Raw genomic sequence first — 22,214 nt, forward strand, 5'->3', positions numbered from 1 at the left:
GTGACTGATAATACAGGATGCTGGAATTAAGCTGATCTCAGACTCCCTGATCTCCTGCTTACCTCTATGAGAACTTAGCCAGACTTCTCCTGGCTGGTTAGAGAGTTATCCAGATATATCAAGATTGAGAGTTCAACCCCCAGTCGGGGCGCATACTGGAATCAACCAAAGAATGCATAAATATGTAGAGCAACAAACTGATGTTTCTCTCTCTAAAATCAATAAAAAAGAAAGAAAGAAAAAACTTGGCCAGCCTCCATTTTCTTAGCCTAAATCTTAGTTCTGCATCAGTTCAATGACTATGATAATAGTAGCTACCACTAAGGTTTGTGCTATGAGTTAGATGAGATAATGTATATAATGTGCTTACAGAGTGGCCTACAGTGGGTGCTCAATGAATGCTAACTATCTGTTCAATGAGTCAGTGTAAGGAAGACCTTGAGATGACTAGGGACAGAAATATTTTCAATGAAAGAGATAGTCGCTATCACTTTAGAAAACATACTCGTACAGATAAGCAATCAGGAGACCAGAGAAGTTCATCTGCCCCAGGTCACACAGTTTTTCTCTGACAAATTCTAGAGCAGAACTGGGACCTCCTTAAAGTCAGACAGCATTCTTTCCCCTATGCTGTACTGCTTCTCCTAGTATCTGATAGTTTATTAGCATAAACTAAACATACTTTTGTGGTTTATGACTAATTTTGTTGGTACAGTTTTGGTGAACATGGCAAAGCGCACGTTGTGCTGGTGTCAAAGACTCCAGGAGTATGTATTTAAAGAGCTTGATTTTTAATCCCCTTTTCTACTTTTCGAAATTTATCCCAGTTGACCCTTGAACAAGACAGATTTAAATTCCGCAGGTCTACTTATCCGTGGATCTTTTTCAATACATTGGAAAATCTTTTGGAGATTTCCTTACTACTGTGGAGCAGTCATATGGCTACCCACAGCAATCATATTGCTGCTTCCTCCTTATCAATGCATGATCAATATATCTGTAAATGAATATGAATTCCTTTTTCACATTATCTTTTCACTTTTGATACCTACGGTTAATAATATATATAAGATCTGTAGTGTTTTGTATCATATGGCAATATTGATGTAGGTACTGACAGATGATGCGTCTTGCAAATAAATGACATATACTTATACCATCAGTAAATACAGTACCACAAACATATTTTTTATCTTCCTTATGATTTCCTTAATAACATTTTCTTTTCTCTAGCTTCCTTTCCTGTAAGAATACACAGTATGTAATACATATAACATACAAAGTGTGTGTTAATCAGCTATCTATGTTAAAAAGAAGGCTTCTGGTCAATAGTAGACTATCAGTAATTAAGTTTTGGGGGAGTCAAAAGTTATACATGAATTTCTGATTGTGCAGAGGGTCAGTACCCCAACCCCCTGTGTTGTTCAAGGGTCAACTGTACTATAAAAGAAAAGTTGACATGCAAAAAGATGTCCACAACAATATTCCTTGGAATACTGAAAAACTGGAAATAATCTACATGCCCAACAAAAGGAGGGTAGTTAAATATGGTCGATCCATGAAGTTTGGAACTATTAAAAAATTATAAAACCACAACCTGGCCTGTGGTGGCACAGTGGATAGAGCATCGACCTGGGACTCTGAGGTTGCCAGTTCAAAACCCTGGGTTTGCCCGGTCAAGGCACATATGACAAGCAACAAGCAAGCAATGAACAACCAAACTGAAGCAACTATGAGTTGATACATCTCGTTCCTCCTTCTGTAAAATCAATAAATAAAATTTTTAAAAATTAATTAATTTAAAAATATAAAACCACAAAGAAACATGGAAAATTATTTTATTCTTCATCTCATTCTAAAAGGAAGTAATTTAACAAGTGGAACGATAACTGTATTTTTATCATAATTACAATCAATTAAAAATTAAATATTTACATGGATAAAATCCAGAAGGTAGAATAAAAAATGAAGTCATTTTAAGAATATTTGGGTTGGGAAAACCTTTTTCCTTCACTTTGAGTTCTCTTTATTATACAGAGATACAAGGAATTGTTCAGAATGAACTCCGTTCTTTACTTTAGCAGTACTGAGAAGAGTTTAAATGATCCAAGTGACCTTTAATTTATCATGATAACATGTCTAATCAAATGAAAGACACAAGGTCAGCACCCTCACTACACATTGAACTCTGAGTGATACAGCGATGTATATCAGTTCTTGACTTCTCGGCACTAACTGAGCCACCTGGCCAGGGCTTCACCTCCAAAATCCTTACCATCCCATTTCACACCAGAGCTTTTATCCTCCTAGCTTCCATGACACCTGCTCCTTAACATCATTAGGACTGCCAGTGTACTGGTCCCTATGTTTTCTTTCTTTCTTTTTCTTTTCTTTCTTTTTTTTTTTTTGTATTTTTCCGAAGCTGGAAACGGGGAGGCAGTCAGACAAACTTCCGCATGCACCTGACCAGGATCCACCTGGCACACCCACCAGGGGGTGATGCTCTGCCCATCTGGGGCATTGCTCTGTTGCAACCAGAGCCATTCTAGCACCTGAGGTAGAGGCCACAGAGCCATCCTCAGCGCCCAGGCAAACTTTGCTCCAGTGGAGCTTTGGCTGTGGGAGACGAAGAGAGAGACAGAGAGGAAGGAGAGGGGGAGGGGTGGAGAAGCCGATGGGCGCTTCTCCTGTGTGCCCTGGCCGAGAATCAAACCCAGGACTCCTGCACGCCAGGCCGACGCTCTACCACTGAGCCAACCGGCCAGGGCCTCTTTCTTTTCTTTAAGTGAAAGGAGAGACGGTAGTGAGACAGACCCATGCATGTGCCCTGTCTGGGGCCCAAGCTTGAATCAACTGAGCTATTTTTTAGTACCTGAGGCTGACACTTGGACCACCTGAGCATCCAGGGCTGATGCTCGAAAGAATCGAGCCACTGGCTGCAGGAGGAGAAGAGGGAAAGAAGAAGGAAAGGGAGGGGGGAGAAGCAGATGGTCAGTTCTCTCGTGTGTCCTGACCGGGAATCAAACCTGGGATGTCCATACACTGGGCTAACACTCCATCCACTGTGCCAACCAGCCATGCCAGTCCCTACATTTTCTTTTGAAAACCAGCTTGGTTTTGTTTTCTTTGTCATTCCACCAAATCCTATCATTTTAGCCACAAGCCCCCCCCCACACAAGAACTGCAATATTTTGAACATTTATCTTTCCAATTTACCTGCCCTGAAAACCCCCGTCTGTTGGACACAGCCAATCATTTGCCACCTCACAGCCTTGATTGCGAGAATCCCAATGACAAAGCCACCCAACATCCCTTTATGTGTACCTGACCAGTCCCCTGTCTCCCTCCTTGCAGGCTTCCCTACACCTCACACTTGCCCTTCCTTCCCCTCCAGAGAGAAATTCTTAAATAAAAACTCTCTTTCCTTGAGGCAAGCCCAAAGCCCACTGCATCCTGCATCCACCCTTACGCCCTGCTCTCCAATTCCAGAGGCGAGGTGACCCTGCACCTGCTCTCTGGACCCATCGCCTCCTGCCTGCTCTAGCATTTGTACCATCCCTGAGGGTGTCACCTCTGTCTTCAACCTTGCCTGAACTATTACCTTTTCCCCTCAGAGGAAACATTTGTCTGCCACCTATAAGGAAGCTTTTCCTTTGGAATAGACTCTTCTAAATAATTACCACTTGCCTTTACTCTCCCCCTCCACACATTTCAAAAAAGAGGTGTCCTGCCTGACTGTCTTCACTTCCCTCCCCCTCACCTGATCCAGCCAGACTCTACCCACCCCACGACTCAAACTGTTCCCACAGGAGTTCAACGCAGTGCTCCTTTTCATTTCTTATCTCACTTGAACCCTGGGCTGTTTCACCCTGTTGACCATCCCCTGCATTGAAATATTCCCTTTTGGCTTTTGGGACACTCCAGCATTACCTTAGTTAGCAGGATGAATAAATTTCAGGCCACCCAGGGAGGAGAGACCTGGACAGGCTCCAGGCTCAACAGGAGAACCTGAGGCAGTCTTTCTCTAGAGCACACCCACAGCCTTTCTTCCCTCTCAGAAGTGCGTCTTTACTTTTTTTCTCCTAAACGCAAGTGTCCCCATGAAATTTGCAACCAGGGGAGCGTTGGGCAGCAGCAGCTCCTCCTGGGCTTACCCACCTGAACCTGTCTCCAAGGCCACCTTTTCTCTGACTTTCCAGTGAGCCAAAGCAGCCCTGACTTGCTCACTTCTGTCACCGTGACTTTTCTCGGTGAATTCATGCAGCCCATCATGGCTCACTTCTTTCTTATAACATTTCTTTTTTTAAAAAACATTTTTTTAGATTTATTTATTTATTTATTTTAGAGAGAGGAGACACACACACACACAGAGAGAGAGAGAGAGAGAGAGAGAGAGAGAGAGGGAGGGAAGAGCAGAAAGCATCAACTCCCATATGTGCCTCGACCAGGGAAGCCCGGGGTTTTGAACCGGCGACCTCAGTGTTCCAGGTCGATGCTTTCACCCACTGCGCCACCATAGGTCAGGCTCTTATAACATTTCTAGAGAACAAAAGCAGACCATCCTATGCTCTCTCCTGTTGCTTCTCTACCCTAAACCCTTCCTTCGTTTCACTGTCCCCAGCTTTAGTAAATGTACTTTCAAAATAAAAATAAGAACAAAAAAAAAAAGGAGAGCTTGCACTTTGAGGGGATGGATGTGTATCACCTGCCAGATTTAAGATCTACTAGATAAAAGTTTTGAGAAATGAATTCCTTTCTCAAGTCTAATTTTGTGGACCTTTAAGTCAAAATGACTGATGATTCAATGATTTGGGGTGGGTGGAATTCAACCACAATGATATAGAGAACTGTTTATTCTATTATCTTATTGAGAAAAGGTGCAGTGGAAACTGGATCACACTATAGGAACTTGTTGACGATGTTGGCATTTTCCTCTCTTGGTACATTAGGAGTAAAGGAAGTAGAATTCAAGTCCTCTGGGTCTCCCTTAGGAGTCTCTAACAGCTAAAGCTTCCAAACTGCATTCATCCCATTCAGCTAGACAGGGTGAAATTTTTATTATTAAAATAATATTACTTCTTAATTAAATATAATTCTTATAACATATATATATATATATATATATATATATATAATTTGGTACTTGATTACATGCTACCTATTGACTATTTTGATTCTTTGTTACTCCTAAGTGACATGACCCCTATCAGACTGCAAATGCTTTAAGGTAAAGGGTCCTTTTAGTCTCAGCCTCTTCTGCCTCCTCCACACTGCTTAGCATAGGGCTGAACACTGGAAAGATGCTTTTAAAAATAATCCTACCGTTTAATTTAACAAGGATTTTAACTTTTCAGATTTCTAAGGGTTTTGAACAATTCCTGAAGGCAATATATTATTCTGGTGCAGAAAGGTAATATAGAAAATATTTAAGTTATTTGCATTTTATGAACTGCAGGAGAGAGGTAGGAAAACATCAATACCTAGGGAGGATTTAGCACAAAGTTGAAATGGCCCAACACCCCCTTGCGTATACTGTACCGACCTGTACATAAAAGCCAGAGTCCAAAGCAATATTCAGAGCTCATTTGGGTTCACTTTACAATAAGTCCTATAATCCTTGCAGGTCAACTCCTTAGGTCAAACGCTCCCAACATCCTTACTGTGGACAGTAGCTAGGTCTTTTGGGAATTTGAATCAGGGCTTCTGCAAATAATCAAATAATCTGAAGAGGAAAAAGAAGTTGCTAGTGCATTTTTCTCCTTGTGTGGTCTCTCCATCAGCAGTCTTTCATTCTCTTTTTAGAGACTTTTATTTTTAGAGAACTTTCCACTTTTCTTAGTTGTACAACAAGATCAGGGCACCTGCCAGAAAATCATTTTCCCTTTTAAAAACTATGCTAGAATTTGAATGCCATCACTGAATTCAAAACAGATTTGCCATAGCGTAATCCCCTGAGCATTGCAATTTGTGGCTGAAAGCTGACTGAAAGGAGGCCCATAAGTTAACCTATAAAGGCTCCAGGGTTACTTTTTTTTTTTTTTCCAGATAAAAGAAGATGAATAACCTGAAGTCGTCAAGCCTCCAGGACCCGCAGTACAATCCCTCTTGTGCTGGAGGCTGCAGCTCCTATGATTTCATGACAGACTGGCCCGGGCACTCTAGTCACTCGCACGCACGGCAGAAGGGAAGGTAGGTAATACCTGCGCAAGGTATGAGCCACTTAGTGGCAGCCCGGGCCGCCATTCACCACGGGGAGGAGGAGCTGGCGTCCCGACCCACCGGGACCCAGAGGAAACTTGAGCCTTGGGCCCTCCAGGTGCGGGAAGGAACGCCCGCCTGGCTCACCTCCGGGGCGGGGCGCGGCTCCCAATTACCAGCAGGGGCGGAGCCGGCCCGCAGCACCTGGGCCGAGGCGGAACTGTGGAGTCTGGTCGATGTACCGAGACCCTGGCACTTAGACTCACCTGTGCTGGGCCGGAGGCGGGGTCAGGGCCAAAACTTACCTGCGCCCCCGGAAACCTGACCAGGAGCAGCCCCCCGGGATCGCCCAGCGCGGACGGGGAAACGACGCGGCTGGCCCCACCTGAGCCCCGCTCCGTCCGTCCGCGCGTCCGTGCTGGCGGGGCCGCCATGACCTGGAGCGCCACGGCCCGGGGCGCCCAGCAGCCCGACAACACCGCGTTCACGCAGCAGCGCCTCCCGGCCTGGCAGCCGCTGCTGTCGGCCAGCATCACGCTGCCGCTCTTCTTCTGCGCGGGCCTGGCCTTCATCGGCCTGGGCCTCGGCCTCTACTATTCCTCCCACGGCATCAAGGAGCTGAAGCACGACTACACGGGCAGCCCCGGCTCCGGCAACTGCGCGCGCTGCGGCGTGGCCGACCAGGACCGCGCGCCGCCGCCCACCTGCTCGTGCGCCTGGAACTTCTCCCTGCCCGAGCTCTTCCAAGGCCCGGTGTACCTCTACTACGAGCTCACCAACTTCTACCAGAACAACCGGCGCTACGGCGTGTCCCGCGACGACGCGCAGCTGAGCGGGCTGCCGAGCGCGCTGCGCCACCCGGCCAACGAGTGCGCCCCCTACCAGCGCAGCGCGGCCGGCCTGCCCATCGCGCCCTGCGGGGCCATCGCCAACAGCCTCTTCAACGACTCCTTCTCGCTGTGGCACCAGCGCCGGCCCGGCGGGCCCTACGTCGAGGTGCCGCTCGACCGCACGGGCATCGCCTGGTGGACCGACTACCACGTCAAGTTCCACAACCCGCCGCTGGTGAACGGCAGCCTGGCGCTGGCCTTCCTGGGCACCGCGCGCCCGCCCAACTGGCACCGGCCGGTCTACGAGCTCAGCACCGACCCCAACAACACGGGCTTCATCAACCAGGACTTCGTGGTGTGGATGCGCACGGCGGCGCTGCCCACCTTCCGCAAGCTGTACGCGCGCATCCGCCAGGGCAACTACTCGGCCGGGCTGCCGCGCGGCGCCTACTACGTCAACATCACCTACAACTACCCGGTGCGCGCCTTCGGCGGCCGCAAGCTCATCATCTTAAGCAGCATCTCGTGGATGGGCGGCAAGAACCCCTTTCTGGGCATCGCCTACCTGGTCGTAGGCTCCCTCTGCATCCTTATGGGCTTTGTCATGCTGGTCGTCTACATTCGCTACCAAGACCAGAACGACGAGGATGAGGACCGGGAGTGATTTGTACTTTCAAAGCGTCCATCCTGCTTCTTGCCAAAACTCTAGTACAAGCTTATTTTGACTTCTCCCCTCGCCCCTCAGCCAGTTCCAACCTAGCAATACTTTACCTCTTGCTGTGGATGAGGGGGCCAGAGTGTAATTCCACCCCACTGGGGGCTACCGGAGGTTTGCGGGGATGTTTGGGCTGCTGAGTGTGACAACTGTGCAGAATCTCCCCATCTCCTTCGCCATTTACTAAGTCGACATGTTAGGTTCTTAAGGTCCTTAGCATTTGAGAAAGAAAGGGATGATAGAGATTCCTTTTCTTTTCATCTATTTAATGAAGACTGAGACCTGGGGATGTTAAATAACTCATTCGAGATCAGGACTCTAATTCTGGAGCATTTACCACTACTACAGTGGTTTTCTTTCTTTTCTTTTCTTTGTCTTTCCTTCCTCCCTCCCTCCCTCCCTCCCTCCCTCCCTCCCTTCCTTCCTTCCCTCCTTCCCAGGGAGGGAGGGGAAAAGGCGAGGTTAAAGGTGAGCCCACATGAGGTATGGAGGGGTGGGGAGACCATACTTGTTTAAAATGTTGGTAGATTCAGAGGCACCATCCCCGAGATTCTGACACAGTAAGGCTGGGGTGAAACCCTTGAAGCTGTGTATTCATTAACAAGCCCATCTGGAGATCCCTCCTGTAGCCCCTCAAATTGGGGAATCGCTACCCTGAACCAGGAAACAAGTAGAACACCAGATGTTTCCCTATTTCCTCCTGTGCCTGAAATTGGGCCTGAAACAAGTACCCGAGCCCAGTCTTCCGTGTAGTCACTTATTCCCAGGGCCAGAGGCAAACCATATTGCAGGTTTGGTTTAACGCTCCTAGAACAGGGAAGGGAATGTTCTATTTAACCTTAGAATCAGATAGCTGGAAGGGATCTTAGAGGGAAAGTGGTTTTCCTCATTTATATCTGTGTTTTCTGAGTCCCTGCTCAGTCCTCTTTGTCATCTTTTATTTTTAATGAATTATTTTTTATTCTTAGAAAGGGCTAAGTTCATACCTTGTCCCTTAAGTCTAAGAAAAAAAAAAAAAGGAACTTTTTAATCTGTGTTCTCTACTGAAGCTTGTTTGTTCCTAGTAACTATGTTTAAATGAATGCTAAGGAATGTAGTTTTATACATAGAGTCTTAAGAATTATTTGAACATTTGAGATAACATTAAACCTGACTACTATAAAATTATCCTATTATATACAAAGTTATTCGAAGAAGCAATAGCATAAAAAAAAGCCACCTTTTTTATGGCTCAGGAACTTAAAAAAAACACCTCAGTGATATCGTCTGAATCAGTTTATTTGCTGAAAGTCACCAGCTCTGTGTGTTCTATAGAACAGAACGCTCCAACACCTGCTCTCCACGACAGCTACTTTCTGTCGCCACTGTTTTTGCTCAGGCCTATAAGGCAGTGCCAGACCTTCAAGTATTTTTTTTTTAAGTTTTCTTTCTTTTAGTAGCCAAAGAAATGCTCGATTTTATTGAGTATTTTACATTAAGTTTATTTTAGTTTACTCTAGTTCTTTAAAAGTTAATAGACGGACGGCATGCACATTCATGACATCTGATCAGACCTTCAGGAATGCGATTTAAGAGATTCTGTTCCACTATTTGCATGAACTAAAAAAATATTTTTTAGCAATTCCAGGATGTTGGCTTCCCAGTTCCTAAAGGTGACAAATTTTATTGTCAGATTGTACATTGGGATTTTAGGCTATAAAATGTGACCATTAATATAGAGTAATTTTTATTTATTATGAATGTCTGATCCAGCAGCTCACTTGCCTAGCTCTTCTTTATGTTGGGGAAGAGAATTTACTACTTTTTTTTTTTTTTTTACTGTGTAGTTGAGAGCAACTCTACATTTTACTATCATTTGTACAACATTGAGTCTTTTGCTATAAAATTTTAAGTGAGACTACAGAATGTAGCTGATTAAATCAATGAGTAAGGTTCCAGTTCCTATTCTCTGGGTTTTTGAAAGAGAATAAAGGTTATGTTTGTTTTACCTTTGTTATCACATTTACTAATACTTTTGAACTATGTTCTTAAAGGCACATACAGTACCAACCTCTTTGCTTATTTGTTATCAGCAGACTTTCACTGCAGTAAGAAAACTATCTTTCAGAATATAGCTCAAGGTGAACTCAGTCTTTCAGTGCTAACTTCCTAAAACAGTTTGAACTTATCTCAAGTAGTATGAATGAGATGATCCTCAACTATTGTTTGAATTTGGTAAAATGTGGTCAAGTTAAAAAAATACTGGCCCTGGCCGGTTGGTTCAGTGGTAGAGTGTCAGCCTGGCGTGCAGGAGTCCCGGGTTTGATTCCCAGCCAGGGCACACAGGAGAAGCGCCCATCTGCTTCTCCACCCCTCCCCCTCTCCTTCCTCTCTGTCTCTCTCTTCCCCTCCTGCAGCCAAGGTTCCATTGGAGCAAAGTTGGCCTGGGCGCTGAGGATGGCTCCATGGCCTCTGCCTCAGGTGCTAGAATGGCTCTGGTTGCAACAGAGCAACGCCCCAGATGGGCAGAGCATCGCTCCCTGGTGGGCATGCTGGGTGGATCCCGGTCGGGCGCATGAGGGAGTCTGTCTGACTGCCTCCCCGTTTCTAACTTCAAAAAAATACAAAAAAAAAAAAAAAACCCTTAGTATTACAAGTTATTAATGAATGTGATCATAGCAGTCTTATTTCTTCATTTCTGTATTGTACTCAAGTTCTGAATTGCAAGTATTTGTCAGGTATTTTGTACTACAAAATCTCAGAAACCTTAAAAACAAAAATGTGAACCGTTCTCCTGTGCTGTTGCATTTTGTTTCTATCTCGGGATTCTAGTTGGCCTGGAATTCTTCAGTTTTTCAGTAAATGCATCCTAGCTTAATCTGCCTCCTGGGATGAGAGAGAAATCAGTGAACTTCAACAATTGGGCTGGAAATGTGCTTTGATCTATCTTGATAAAATAAAACATAAAAGAGAAACCAATGTGCTCAGTGACAACTCCCAGAACAGAATAATATAGCCAAGATTTTCCTTGTATCTCCAGAATCAAATTAATTAAACAACCTATTGACAATTTGATTGTTAAAAATCTGGACAAGGCCATGGCTGGTGGTTCGGTGGATACAGTGTCCACACAGTGTATAGACGTCCTGGGTTCAATTTCTGGTCAGGGCACACAGGAGAAGCAACCATCTGCTTCTCACCCTGTCCCTCTCCCCCTTCTCTCCCTCTTCTCCTCCCACAGCCAGTGACTCCATTGGTTCAAACATGGCCCCGGGTGCTGAGGATAGCACCATTGGAGCACATCCACCTTAGGCACTAAAAGTAGTTCGGTATTTGAGCATAGGCCTCGGTCAAGGTTGCCAGGTGGATCTCAGTCAGGGTGCATGCAGAAGTCTGCCCCACTGTCTCCCTTTCTCTCACCTAAATAAGAAAGAAAATCAGAGACAATAATAGTCTGAGGTATCTTTTAGTAACTAAATATCACTTCACAAAATAAAACCATGACCCTTTCTGGCTCACTTTAATTCTGTTGTTCTTATCCTGTTATTCAGAATCTCAACAAACTTAAATTCTCAAAGAATTATTGGTAAAGCTGCAATGTAATCAGTTCCTTATATACCCTTGGATATAAGTCATCAGTTACTGTAATAATGGTAAGTTCTCTTTATTTTTGAGTGCATTTCTTTGCATCCCAAAATTTTTCTGTAGCTAAAACATAGCTGACAGATTTTAAATAACAATTTTTTTTTACTTCCGTTTTTCTGCCCAGAAGAATTTCTCAATTTCCCTCCAACCAAAACAGAGTAGTTTTTTACAGTGTCATTATGAAGACTATAGTGGCCCTGACTGGTGACCCAGTGGACAGAGCGTCGTCCTGGAGTGCCAGTGTTGCAAGCTGGATCCTGAGGGATGTGCTGGATTCTGAGAGCACCGGTTGGAGCCCTGGTCAGGGCTCAACCTGACCCTTGAGATCACAGGTGTCAGCCCCAATCGGGGCACATATAAGAAGCAATCAGTTGCACAGCTAAGTGGAACAAGTTGATGCTTTGCTCTCTCTCTCTCTCCCTTCTCTCTCTTCTCCATTTCTGTCTCTCAGGAAAAAAAATTTTTAATAGAAGGCCATAGTGAATTTAACTGAAATACATCAGATCCTAAAGAAATAATGAGAGCAGCACCTTGTGTAAAGAATTTGCAAAAATGTTAACAGAATTAACTATAAATACAGCCATCTCCCATAATTGCCCTGATAAGGCTAACAATGTGTATTAAGGAAAGAATCCCTCCCCACTGTTTTGGTACCTGCATTATGAGTCCCACCATTGTGTAAATTAGGTCATGCAGCAAGCCAGTATGGGGGTTCAGAACGAGTCACCCAAAGATGTGCCTCTGTACTAAGCAGATTATTTTGAGCAAAAGACCACTAACTTTAGCCTCAGGCTCAAGAGAAACTTCTGCCCTTCCCTTCAAGACCAAGAAGAACTTAAGTTAGGGACCTTGCCCATAAGAAATTACCAGAGGGAAAGGGGGTGGGGGAGAGAGGAGAGTAAAGGGGAGATAGTGATGGTGGAAGGAGGTTGGACTTCGGGGGGTGCACACAATACAGTATGCAGATGATGTATTACAGAAGTGTCACCTAAAACCTACATAATTTTATTAACCAACGTCACACCAATAAATTCAATAAAAATTAACAATAAAAAAATAGAAATGGGATTAGTAGAGATGACTTCTTTTGATCTATCTGCAGGGAAGGGCAAACTTCTATTTACCAAGGATATTTTTATCATCCCGCAATAACTCTTTAAAGCATCCCCCCACGCCATTCCCCCTAGTCACCTTACCTTATCCCTAGCTCAGTATGCCATATATATATATATATATATATGGTCTCTTTCTATCACTGAACCTCTTGTGCATATGGGGTTCATGACTCTCAGGTATGCAGGGTTCCCCTACATACGTATGTATATTTTTGATTATTTTCTCTTACTAATCTGCCACATGTCTTTTTGATTATTAGACCAGCCAAAAGAAACTTGAGGTTAGAGAACAGTTTCTTCCTGCCCCACACTGGAATTTATTCCATGGATGTGGCTCAGCAGGTTACCATAGGCTAGGAAAATCCTGTGGTGATGAAACCGAGCACAGGCTGAGAGCGTAGAAAGATAGGAGAGGGGAAATAAAAGGGAGAAATGAGGTTTGAAGTGTGAGGCATTTTTCTGGGCAATCAAGGTGTCCAGAAGGCAGGGGCCGGGGTCAGCAATGAGGGGAGCCCATCACAGAGCCAGGGCTCACCAGCGGATTCACTGACGACAAGGCCTTGGAGAAATTCAGTAAGCCGGCGAGGTGGCTCACCTCCTTCTGAACCCCTCAGCTTGTCTTTTTGATCAGTTTGAGTGTGATTTATCTTTTTCCTTAGAAGCAAAGGTATTACTGTCAAGAACCTTCACTTAATGCCTTGCCCTCCACATTGAGCATTAAAGTTCCCATTAAAGTGGCCGAAACCTTACATTACTGATGAAAACCATAAATGATATGTCATTAATTATGATACTTTGTTCTTCTAAAAGGCCTTTGTTCTAAAAGTCCAAGGTGCTTAACACTATGTGGTCTCATTAATCTTACCCATCAAAAAGCATGAGCTTTTAGAAAGTCATCAAGACTGATGAAGGAGAAGTATACTCCTTTCTGTTTTCCTCAGTTTGGGTCAGAATTCTGTAAAAGTGAGCAGTGTTTTAAATAAGAGCATAACTTCTGGGGATGGCAGTAATTTAAATGAACCACTCGAGTATTTTCAATGAAAGACTTGATTAATTTTGCTAACGATTTTAATAAGTAAAAGGCATTTTTATTTTTGTTAAAGAATCCAAAATGGAAAAGGCAACACTTCTTACTCATAGGAAGTGATGGAATGTAAGATAATTTTTATTCTTTCCCTTTTCCTACTCTTTAGTGGTTAAGAATTATCTGTTATATCAATGTAATTTGCAAAAAACAAACAAACAAACAAAAAAAACCCCAAAACTGAAAAACCCCGCAAAACCTGAACTATGGTATTTCTCCACTTTTATTTAGGCAAACTATGTGTCATTTCCATGAATCTGTAAAGACATTACTGAACATTGCACATATAAATGGTAGGCTCTATTTCTGCCCTAACTTCTCTCCAAACTCACATTTCCCGTAGCTTCTGCAACACACCTACATTTCCTGCAGGCAGCATAAGCTCCATGTGGTCAGCACGAAACTCACCGACCTCTCCCTCAAACTCGTTCTTCCAAGAATTGTCCCAGATGCTGAAAGTGACTTCTGTTCCTCTCAATCACCCAGGCCAAAAACCTGACCTGCCTCCTTGACTCCTTCCCGTTTCTTTCCACATCCAAATTGGATGTGATTCTTCTATATCCCAACCGCAGTTCCAATCAGGTTTCTCTTTGTCATGCACGGCTCTGGCCCAGGGCTTTGTTATTTCTCATCTGGAAGTTGGAGGAGCCTCCTAATTGGTCTCCAGTTCATTCTCCACATTCCAGCTGCAGTGAGCTAGCCAAAACACAGATCTCATTAGGGTACCCTCAACTTAAAATCTCTCCTGTTCGCACATAGCCTATCAGAGGAAGTCTAAATTTCTCAGCATAGCCTACAAGACCTTTGCGGTTGGCCTTGTTCTAAATTTTCTTCTCCTTTTCCTCCAAGGCCCCCCCCCCCCATTCCAGCCATATTGAATGATTTGAAGAGGCCTGAATTCCACATTCCCTCATGTCTTTGCCCGTGCTGGTCTTGCTCATCCACCTGACCACCCAAATCTCCCCATCCATCCTCAAGGCTATGCTCAGTGTTTGTGTCCTCCATCCTCTGTGAAGCCCAAGCAAGCCCTCCTGGCCTCCTCTACTCCTTGTCCTCTGCATGGTCTTCCCTTTTTGAGTACCTCATTCCTTTCTCACTGCTCTTACTGTTCTGCCTAGAAGCTGCTGATTGCTCACTGTAAAGCCAGCAGCCGCGGCCAGGGCCACTATCACAGCAGCCTGGCCCATGCAGGTTCGCATTGGATTCGGACAGTCGGTAAAGAAACAACGGAGCCAAGAACTGATGGGCCTTCATCTTTAATCCTAGCTTGCACCTGGCGGGCAAGTAAAAACACACACTGGGCTCCAAAACCCAATCACATTCAGTGCTCACAAAGCTACTGATTTATCCTAGTTTCCTAGAATCAAAGGTTTCTAGCTCACCAGACTTATTCTCCTCAGTTCCCCATCTCCTTCCTTCTCCAGCATCAAACTGCACAAACTGGCATCTCACTCAGCACTCTGCCATCTTGGCTGCTTCTCCTGGCCACATGGCCTCTTTCTGCTCTCTGCTCTGCTCCCTCTGCTCTCTCATGCTAATCATCCCAGGAACCAAGAGGGCAAACTCCCGCTCCGTCCCCATTTTATAGTGTAGATTCATAACCTTTAATCCAATATACAAAATAGGGAAGTCTCTAATACAAAGACACTTCTCTGAGGCATGATTGGATTGTACCACCCCACATCAAAAAGGGTAGGAAAGGCTTAATCCCAAAACCAAGCCCCAGGCTACAAGGATTCTGCCTGCCTTTAGCCCACCCCAACACACATTAATATCACCTGGGTGACGGCCTCCTTGTGGGCAGCGTAATCTTTAACAAAGTGAGCATAATACATTTTATCTGCCCAACACTCACCTATCTCCGTATCCAGACTGTTAGTTCTTTGAGGGCTGAGAATTGTCTTTCCTGTTCATCTTTATTATTACTAGTGCCAAGTTGCGTGACCAGCATAAGCATATGGTGGGTGTTCAAACATTTGTTGAGTGGTTATTAGGAAACCAATGATTCCATTACTTTACTGCCACTGAACATATTATTTCTTCCAATGCGGTTGGATGCATAGAAAATAATTGAGGAAACAAACAAGATGTGGAAGTATCTCCCTAAACATTTCAAAATCTTACAGTAAGGAGCGCTGGGGACACACAATTTTTATTTATTTTTTTAAGTGAGATGAGGGGAGATAGAGAGACAGACTCCCGCATGCTCCCTGACTGGGATCCACCCAGTAACACTGGGCCCGATGCTCAAATCAATCGAGCTGTCCTCAGCATCTGAGGCTGACTCTCAAACCGAAGGAGCTATCCCCAGTGCCAGGGCTGACACCTGAACCGATTGAGCCACTGGCTGCAAGAGGGGAAGAGGGAGAGAAGGGGAAGAGGGAGAAAAGGGGAAGAGGGAGGGAATGAGAAGCAGATGGTCGCTTCTCATGTGTGCCCTGACCAGGGATTGAACCTGAGACATCCATACATTGGGCCGACACTCTATCCACTTAGCCAACTGGCCAGGGCCTTTTAAAATATTTTTAAAACATTTTATCTATTCATATTAGCAAGAGAGGAAGGGAGAGAGAGAGACAGGAACATCAAACTGTTCCTGCATGTGCCCCGACTGGGCAGAGACCAAACCAGCAACCTCCATGCCTCAGGTCTATGCTCCAACCAACCGGCCAGGGCCACAGAGATTCTGAACAGTATGGAAATGCTGAGCTTAAAGTTCCCATTTGGAGGACTTAAATGTGCAGTCAGGTAATCCTCCATAAACTAATTTGCAGAAATGAATAGCAGATGGGTTACATTAATCCATTAATAATGGGGACAGTTACTTAATACCCAAAGGTAATCAATGTCTTTCCTATTAAGCTGCAGGGAGTTAATGGAATGTTTACACTTTTGTGGTGCTTCTTTATAAAGGAGAATTTTTTACTTACTGAAGTTTTCTGTAATAAAATGTAAAATGAACATTGCTTCCCTCTGCCAGGTAATTACCCCAGAATCCATTTAAATGAACATAACATTTGCAGAGACGTATCTAGAAAGGAAAGCAAAAATAAACAGATACTCATCCCATTTGCCGACTGGTGTTTGGTTTATAACATTTGGCACATCTTGATATCTACATAATCGTAGTTTTAAAACCATAAATAATATTTTACAGAGGTCACACTGTAGTTATTTAAGTTTAGGGGTTTATTTCCCTGAGCACGAAGTAGCTATGAATGAATTATGTCTAGTCTGATCTGCCACAGAAGGGTCATAAACCTCCAAGTCATAGCAAACTGTGGAATATTACTCCAATATATCAGGAAAATTGTACATGTAAAAGAATAATGCATGATAAGGGAAAGAAATTTTTAGTGTTTTTTTTTTTTAAGTAATATATGTTACTAGACGGGAGCTATAAAAGTTTGTTATGTTAAACTTTCCTCTGATTCTGGAAAACAAGAAACAGCTTTGCATCCTCAGCCCTGAGCCAGCAGAGCCGCCTGTGGCCCCGGGAACAGGCCCCGGGAGGAGAGTGTGGCCTTGAACCAGGAAGAGCTCCCGCCTAGAACCCTGCACCTAAGAGGATGAAGACAGAGAAAAGCTGCGAGTGTTCTCTGCCCGTGACCCCTAGGCAAGTGTTTCTGTACATACTCAGAAGTGAGGGGTAGAGAGAACTTTCAGTATTAAGGTGCAAATTCAACTTTAAAAATTAAATCTAGTTAAAACTCTTAAATGAAATTGTTAAGCACTCAACCACACAGCACGCTAAGCGATTTTCTTGTTGAATTTTTTTTTTTAACCTTAATGTCATCCCCATTTTGCAAATGTAGAAGCAGAGGTTGTGAAAAATAAAGAAATTGATTCGAGGTGACACATTTGATCAGAGTCAGCCAGGATTGCAGTCGAGATCAGTGTGACCACAAAAGCTCTCTACTATTCTGAGTCAATAGTGACACTTTCCAGGCAGTGTGCTAAGCATCTATATTATCACATTGTCATCCTCACAACGGTCCTATGAATAATCTATATTATCACCTGCATGTCACAGTTGAGGAAGCTGGAACTCAGAGAGATTAAGTAACCAGCCCCACGCGGCACAGATGGTTACCGAGAGCCACGATTCAAACCAGCTCTTCAGACTGAGGGGCCAGCTAAGACACTCGACTTCACACCCTCTGTGAATATTAAGATTAATCTTCATTTAAGAATGGGAATATACAAGACATCCCTGAAAAAGAAGATCAGGGGTTGAGAAAGTTGAGGGGAGTGGAGAAGCCTGCTTGACCCACTGGAAGTGAAGACTCACTACAGAGCTTCAGTAATTTAGACTGGGTAATTTTAGAACAGGGATAGACAACTAGAACAATTGGGCAGAACAGGAAATCCATCTAAGAAGAAAAGTTCAGAAATGATTATAATTTAGGAGAGTGGTGACCTCCGAGAAAGAGGCAAATGGAAGGAAGCAGGGAGAGACAAAGAGCCTGTCAAAGGTACTGAGATTGGATTGCTTATACTGGAAGGTGGATACGCTGATGGCCATTTTGCTAATATTCCTGAAATTGTGAGTATAGCACAGTATTGAAAAAAATAATAGCAGCCTGGGTACTTCCCCTGTTCTAATAGAGAGCAGTGGTAGGGGTTCTAAGACTGCACTTTCATGACAGCTTTATTTTAATTTTATTATTTATTCAAGCTAATTAATTAAAAATATTTTCACAGCCTGACCAGGCGGTGGCACAGTGGATAGAGCATCGGACTGGGATGCGGAGGACCCAGTTTCGAGACCTCGAGGTCGCCAGCTTGAGCGCGGGCTCATCTGGTCTGAGCAAAGCTCACCAATTTGGACCCAAGGTCACTGGCTTGAGTAAGGGGTTACTCGGTCTGCTGTAGCCCCACGGTCAAGGCACATATGAGAAAGCAATCAATGAACAGCTAAGGTGTCACAACGAAAAACTGATGATTGATGCTTCTCATCTCTCTCCCTTCCAGTCTGTCTGTCCCTATCTATCCCTCTCTCTGACTCTCTGTCTGTCCTTGTAAAAAAAAAAAAAAAAAAAAAAAATTCACAATGGCTTTAGATTCTATCCCTTTCTGTGCTGTTTCCAGTGCTTCTGCAGACTCAAGTGATGCATCCGCATGGTAAGAATAAGTCATTCTTAAGCATTTGTCGCCTTGTTAAGGACCTTGGAAAATTTTTTATTTTAGCATTTTTTTAGTTGACTAAGAAAAAATGAAATTAGATGGATTGCTGCCCAAGTGCTTCATTTTAATTGAAAGTTGAAAGGAACCGAGGTGCCGCTACTGCCAGTCTCCTGGAAATTCTGGTGGGTCTGGCGTTCCCACTTTGTCTAAATACTGTGTGAAAGACGCAAAGCTCTTTAGCAGTGGTAGGATGGAGAGGCAGTTTTTGGATTAGAGATGCCCATGGAGGACCAAAGCCTCATGTCTCCTCTTCACTGTCTGGCGTCAGAACAGAAAACAGGCGAAAATACGATCCAAGTGCATAAGTCTTGGGAAGGGAACACGTTGCATTTTAACCACATTCCCTCGAATTTGTTGCAAAGGTGAACTTGAACAGCCAAGCAATGGAGCTCTGTCCCAGACCCTCACATTTTTTTCCTTTGTTGCACACCACAGGGCTGGGCAATGGAGGAGAGTTTTTACAGAACTGGGGAAAGGAGGCTTCAACTCTGCCACCTGGCCCCCTAAAGTCAACTCTTTGTGGCCTTGCTGACCCTGCCAAGAGCTGTGACCAGACAGGGCCTGACATCGGAGACACAATGGTGGTGTGCAGTTTCTCAGGTTAATATGGGTCCAACATGAAATGAGAATCTTGCTTCTAAAGATGTGCGCTACTGCCCTCCGCTGGACAGAGACAGAATCACCAGCATTTAACTACCTCTGCCTAAGGCAAGTGGGAAGGAAAAAAATCTGCTTTTACGAAATTGTGTATGATCAGGTGAAACACTAGTTTCCAAAATTAAAACTCCTGAGAGTAAATAAAATGTGGATGCTTATAAATTGCATAATGACTCTATGTGTTTTAACACATTCCAATTAATCTATCAAAAAAGAAACTGGCCTGTTTACCTTTAATTTTTATTCAAATAATATAGAATATTTTCTTCAAATATAATTCTAGTGGTTACTATCAATTTAAGATTTTTCCTCTTACAAACCTGTGTTTATTTTAGAGCCATGTCATAAAGAAAGGATTCTTGATGCTAATGTTGGAAAAGTATATGCCAGCTACTTTGTTTTAAACTTAGGCATAAAAAAGGAAAGAAAAGAAACCCCAGCTACTATTCTTCTTTTTACCAAATAAATATGCCAAATAGGCATGAATATGTCATTTTACATTAGAAATTGTGGGATGTTTAAATGAAAGACAGATAAATATTGGCAGGCACTTCTCCCAGGAATATGAAATTGCCTCACAGGCTTGATAGACTGATAGATAAAACCCTGTCAGTCATCACTTCTTTCAAGAAGAAAACCTCTAGTCTTCGAGTAAACTAAGTGTGCTCATTTAGGATCCCATAAATTGCTTACCCTGAGACTATAATTTAGGGGTATATGTTTTTAAAATTTTGCGTATTTATCTAAGGTTGATAATTGAACCTATGAAGTAGAAATTTGGGTAAAATATATTTTTAAGTCTTGTATGGATGAATCTTGTAACATGCCTTGATACCAAAATACCTGTAATGCCATATTTCTTCTATTCTAAACTGCAAGTCCCCCCCCCCACACACACACACATTTTAACATCTCTAAAATCGGGATGTGTCCAAATTCCTGGCATCTTACAATTGCTGTCACTCAGACTTACTGTCAGCCAGGGAACCATCGTGATGCTGTTGTCATTATGTGGCCCTGTCGTTGTATTTTGGGGCAACACACCTCATTGTGTAGAGTAGTCACATAAACAATGAAGATTCTGTCTCCAGAGGGTTTTGTAAGAGTTGGACTCTGATTATGAAAAGTTTTCAGAGACATTTAGCCCATTTATTTTACAATATTTCCCTTTCTACATCCGCACAAATAGATACGTGATAAAACCAATCTATCTGAATAAGTATAAAAATTATTTTAATAAGGATACAAGACAAAACTTTAAATGTCAGGAGTTATTAGGTCCTATTTTCATTGGCAGCATTTTTTTTTCTTAGTGGTACATAAAATAATGGTACATGTTGTGATTGATGGCTTCTTAAATTCAATGAATAATAAAGTATAATAACAGGGCAGTGGAAAGAATGCTTCTGAATTCAAAACCAGATGACATAAGATGGCATCAACTGCAAAGGCATATTCACTCAATTTCCACAGTCTGCACCATCAATCAATTTTGAGAAGGAAATGGAATTTTAAAAATTCTCTCACTCCTCTGATGTACTCAGATATTAGAGGAATAAAACAATGTGCCCGATGCCAGTATAGATCAGCCCCTCAGCTTTCAGCGTTTCACCATAATTATTGGATATAGGCCAGCAACTTTCTGGGTCACAAAGAGGATAGGTGAGGGGCTCAGACATCAAAGCCGACATGTAGCTCATCTGAAGCCCATGTAATATACCTCACGGGAAGGATGCTCAGGGGGAGAGGGTGTCAGAAGAGTGAGAATATCGAAGCATCTTTCTCAGTCTCTGAGGTCTCCTCTGGACCAGGAAGCTTTGTTGAATAGATAGACATCACGGCTCTGCGCATTACATGCGCACGGCTCTGTGCTCTCTTGACGTGAGTTGTGTGTGAGCGTGTGAAGTTGATGACCAAATATAAATCAGAGTTATTTCTGTTGACAGGAAATAAAGTTAGACCATCAGACATACTCAGAGCCAATATCTGCTTTCATGTTTTGCAAAGTTATAGGGGAAAGATGTCTTCCATTATTGTGACTGTCTTGTCAGAGCTAAGACCGAGCCAATTTCCTTCCAGCTCAGTTCTTTCCTCCGCCGAGAATGGAAACCACACTGTGATAAAACATTGCCAAGGGAGAGGCCCAGAGAAAAGCCTCCCAGTCCATTTAGACTCAGCTTGTTTGAAGACGCCCTTCAACCCCACCCTCTACCGCCCTGTTCAAGGAATCAGGTTTTTGTTTTTCCTTCCAAAATTGTGTTTCTTGTTCCCCACCACCCATCTCAACCTCCTCACCTCCCTCCCTAGGCTCCATCCATTTCAGCAAAGCTCATAGAATAAAAATAATTTAAAAAAAAATTTTTAATGTACACAGATCCTTATGCCAATTTTTAGGTCTCTAGTAGTATAAAATGTACAAAAAGATGGGAAAGAGCAGGTTTACGAATGACTCAGGAATAAAAGTCAATGCCTGTTACACGTTCTCATGAGACAATCCCTTTTCTGACCCTTCGAAAGATAACGTTTCCGTCAGCCTTCGCTCGGGATCCGGGAGTCTTGTTTCAGTGTTGAGTCAAGCCGCTGGCTCACGAGGTCGGAGAACAATTCTCACGATGGTGTTTCCCTGCAATGAACTCCATCATTTCTGCACCCAGAAAGTTCCTGAGGTCTGAAAACTTTCTCTCCTGCTTGCTTTCTGCAGCTTCAGTGTCTCTTTGGCACTGTAGACTCTCTGGATCTATTAAAAGCCTTAGGTGCTTTAAAAACAACTCTTCCCTCCTCCTGGAACCCCACCCCCACCCCCC

General features: G+C 43.6%; 1 protein-coding gene across 1 annotated transcript; it reads left to right on the forward strand.

The window, feature by feature from the left end:
- Positions 1–6,494: 6,494 nt before the first annotated feature.
- On the forward strand, positions 6,495–11,246 carry TMEM30B (transmembrane protein 30B). Its single transcript, XM_066276901.1, has one exon. It carries the CDS (start codon positions 6,631–6,633, stop codon positions 7,690–7,692), a length of 1,062 nt encoding a protein of 353 aa, XP_066132998.1. The 5' UTR covers positions 6,495–6,630; the 3' UTR covers positions 7,693–11,246.
- The last annotated feature ends 10,968 nt before the right edge of the window (positions 11,247–22,214 follow it).

The sequence above is a fragment of the Saccopteryx bilineata genome, chromosome 4, assembly GCF_036850765.1.
Source record: "Saccopteryx bilineata isolate mSacBil1 chromosome 4, mSacBil1_pri_phased_curated, whole genome shotgun sequence".
Classification (NCBI taxonomy): domain Eukaryota; kingdom Metazoa; phylum Chordata; class Mammalia; order Chiroptera; family Emballonuridae; genus Saccopteryx; species Saccopteryx bilineata.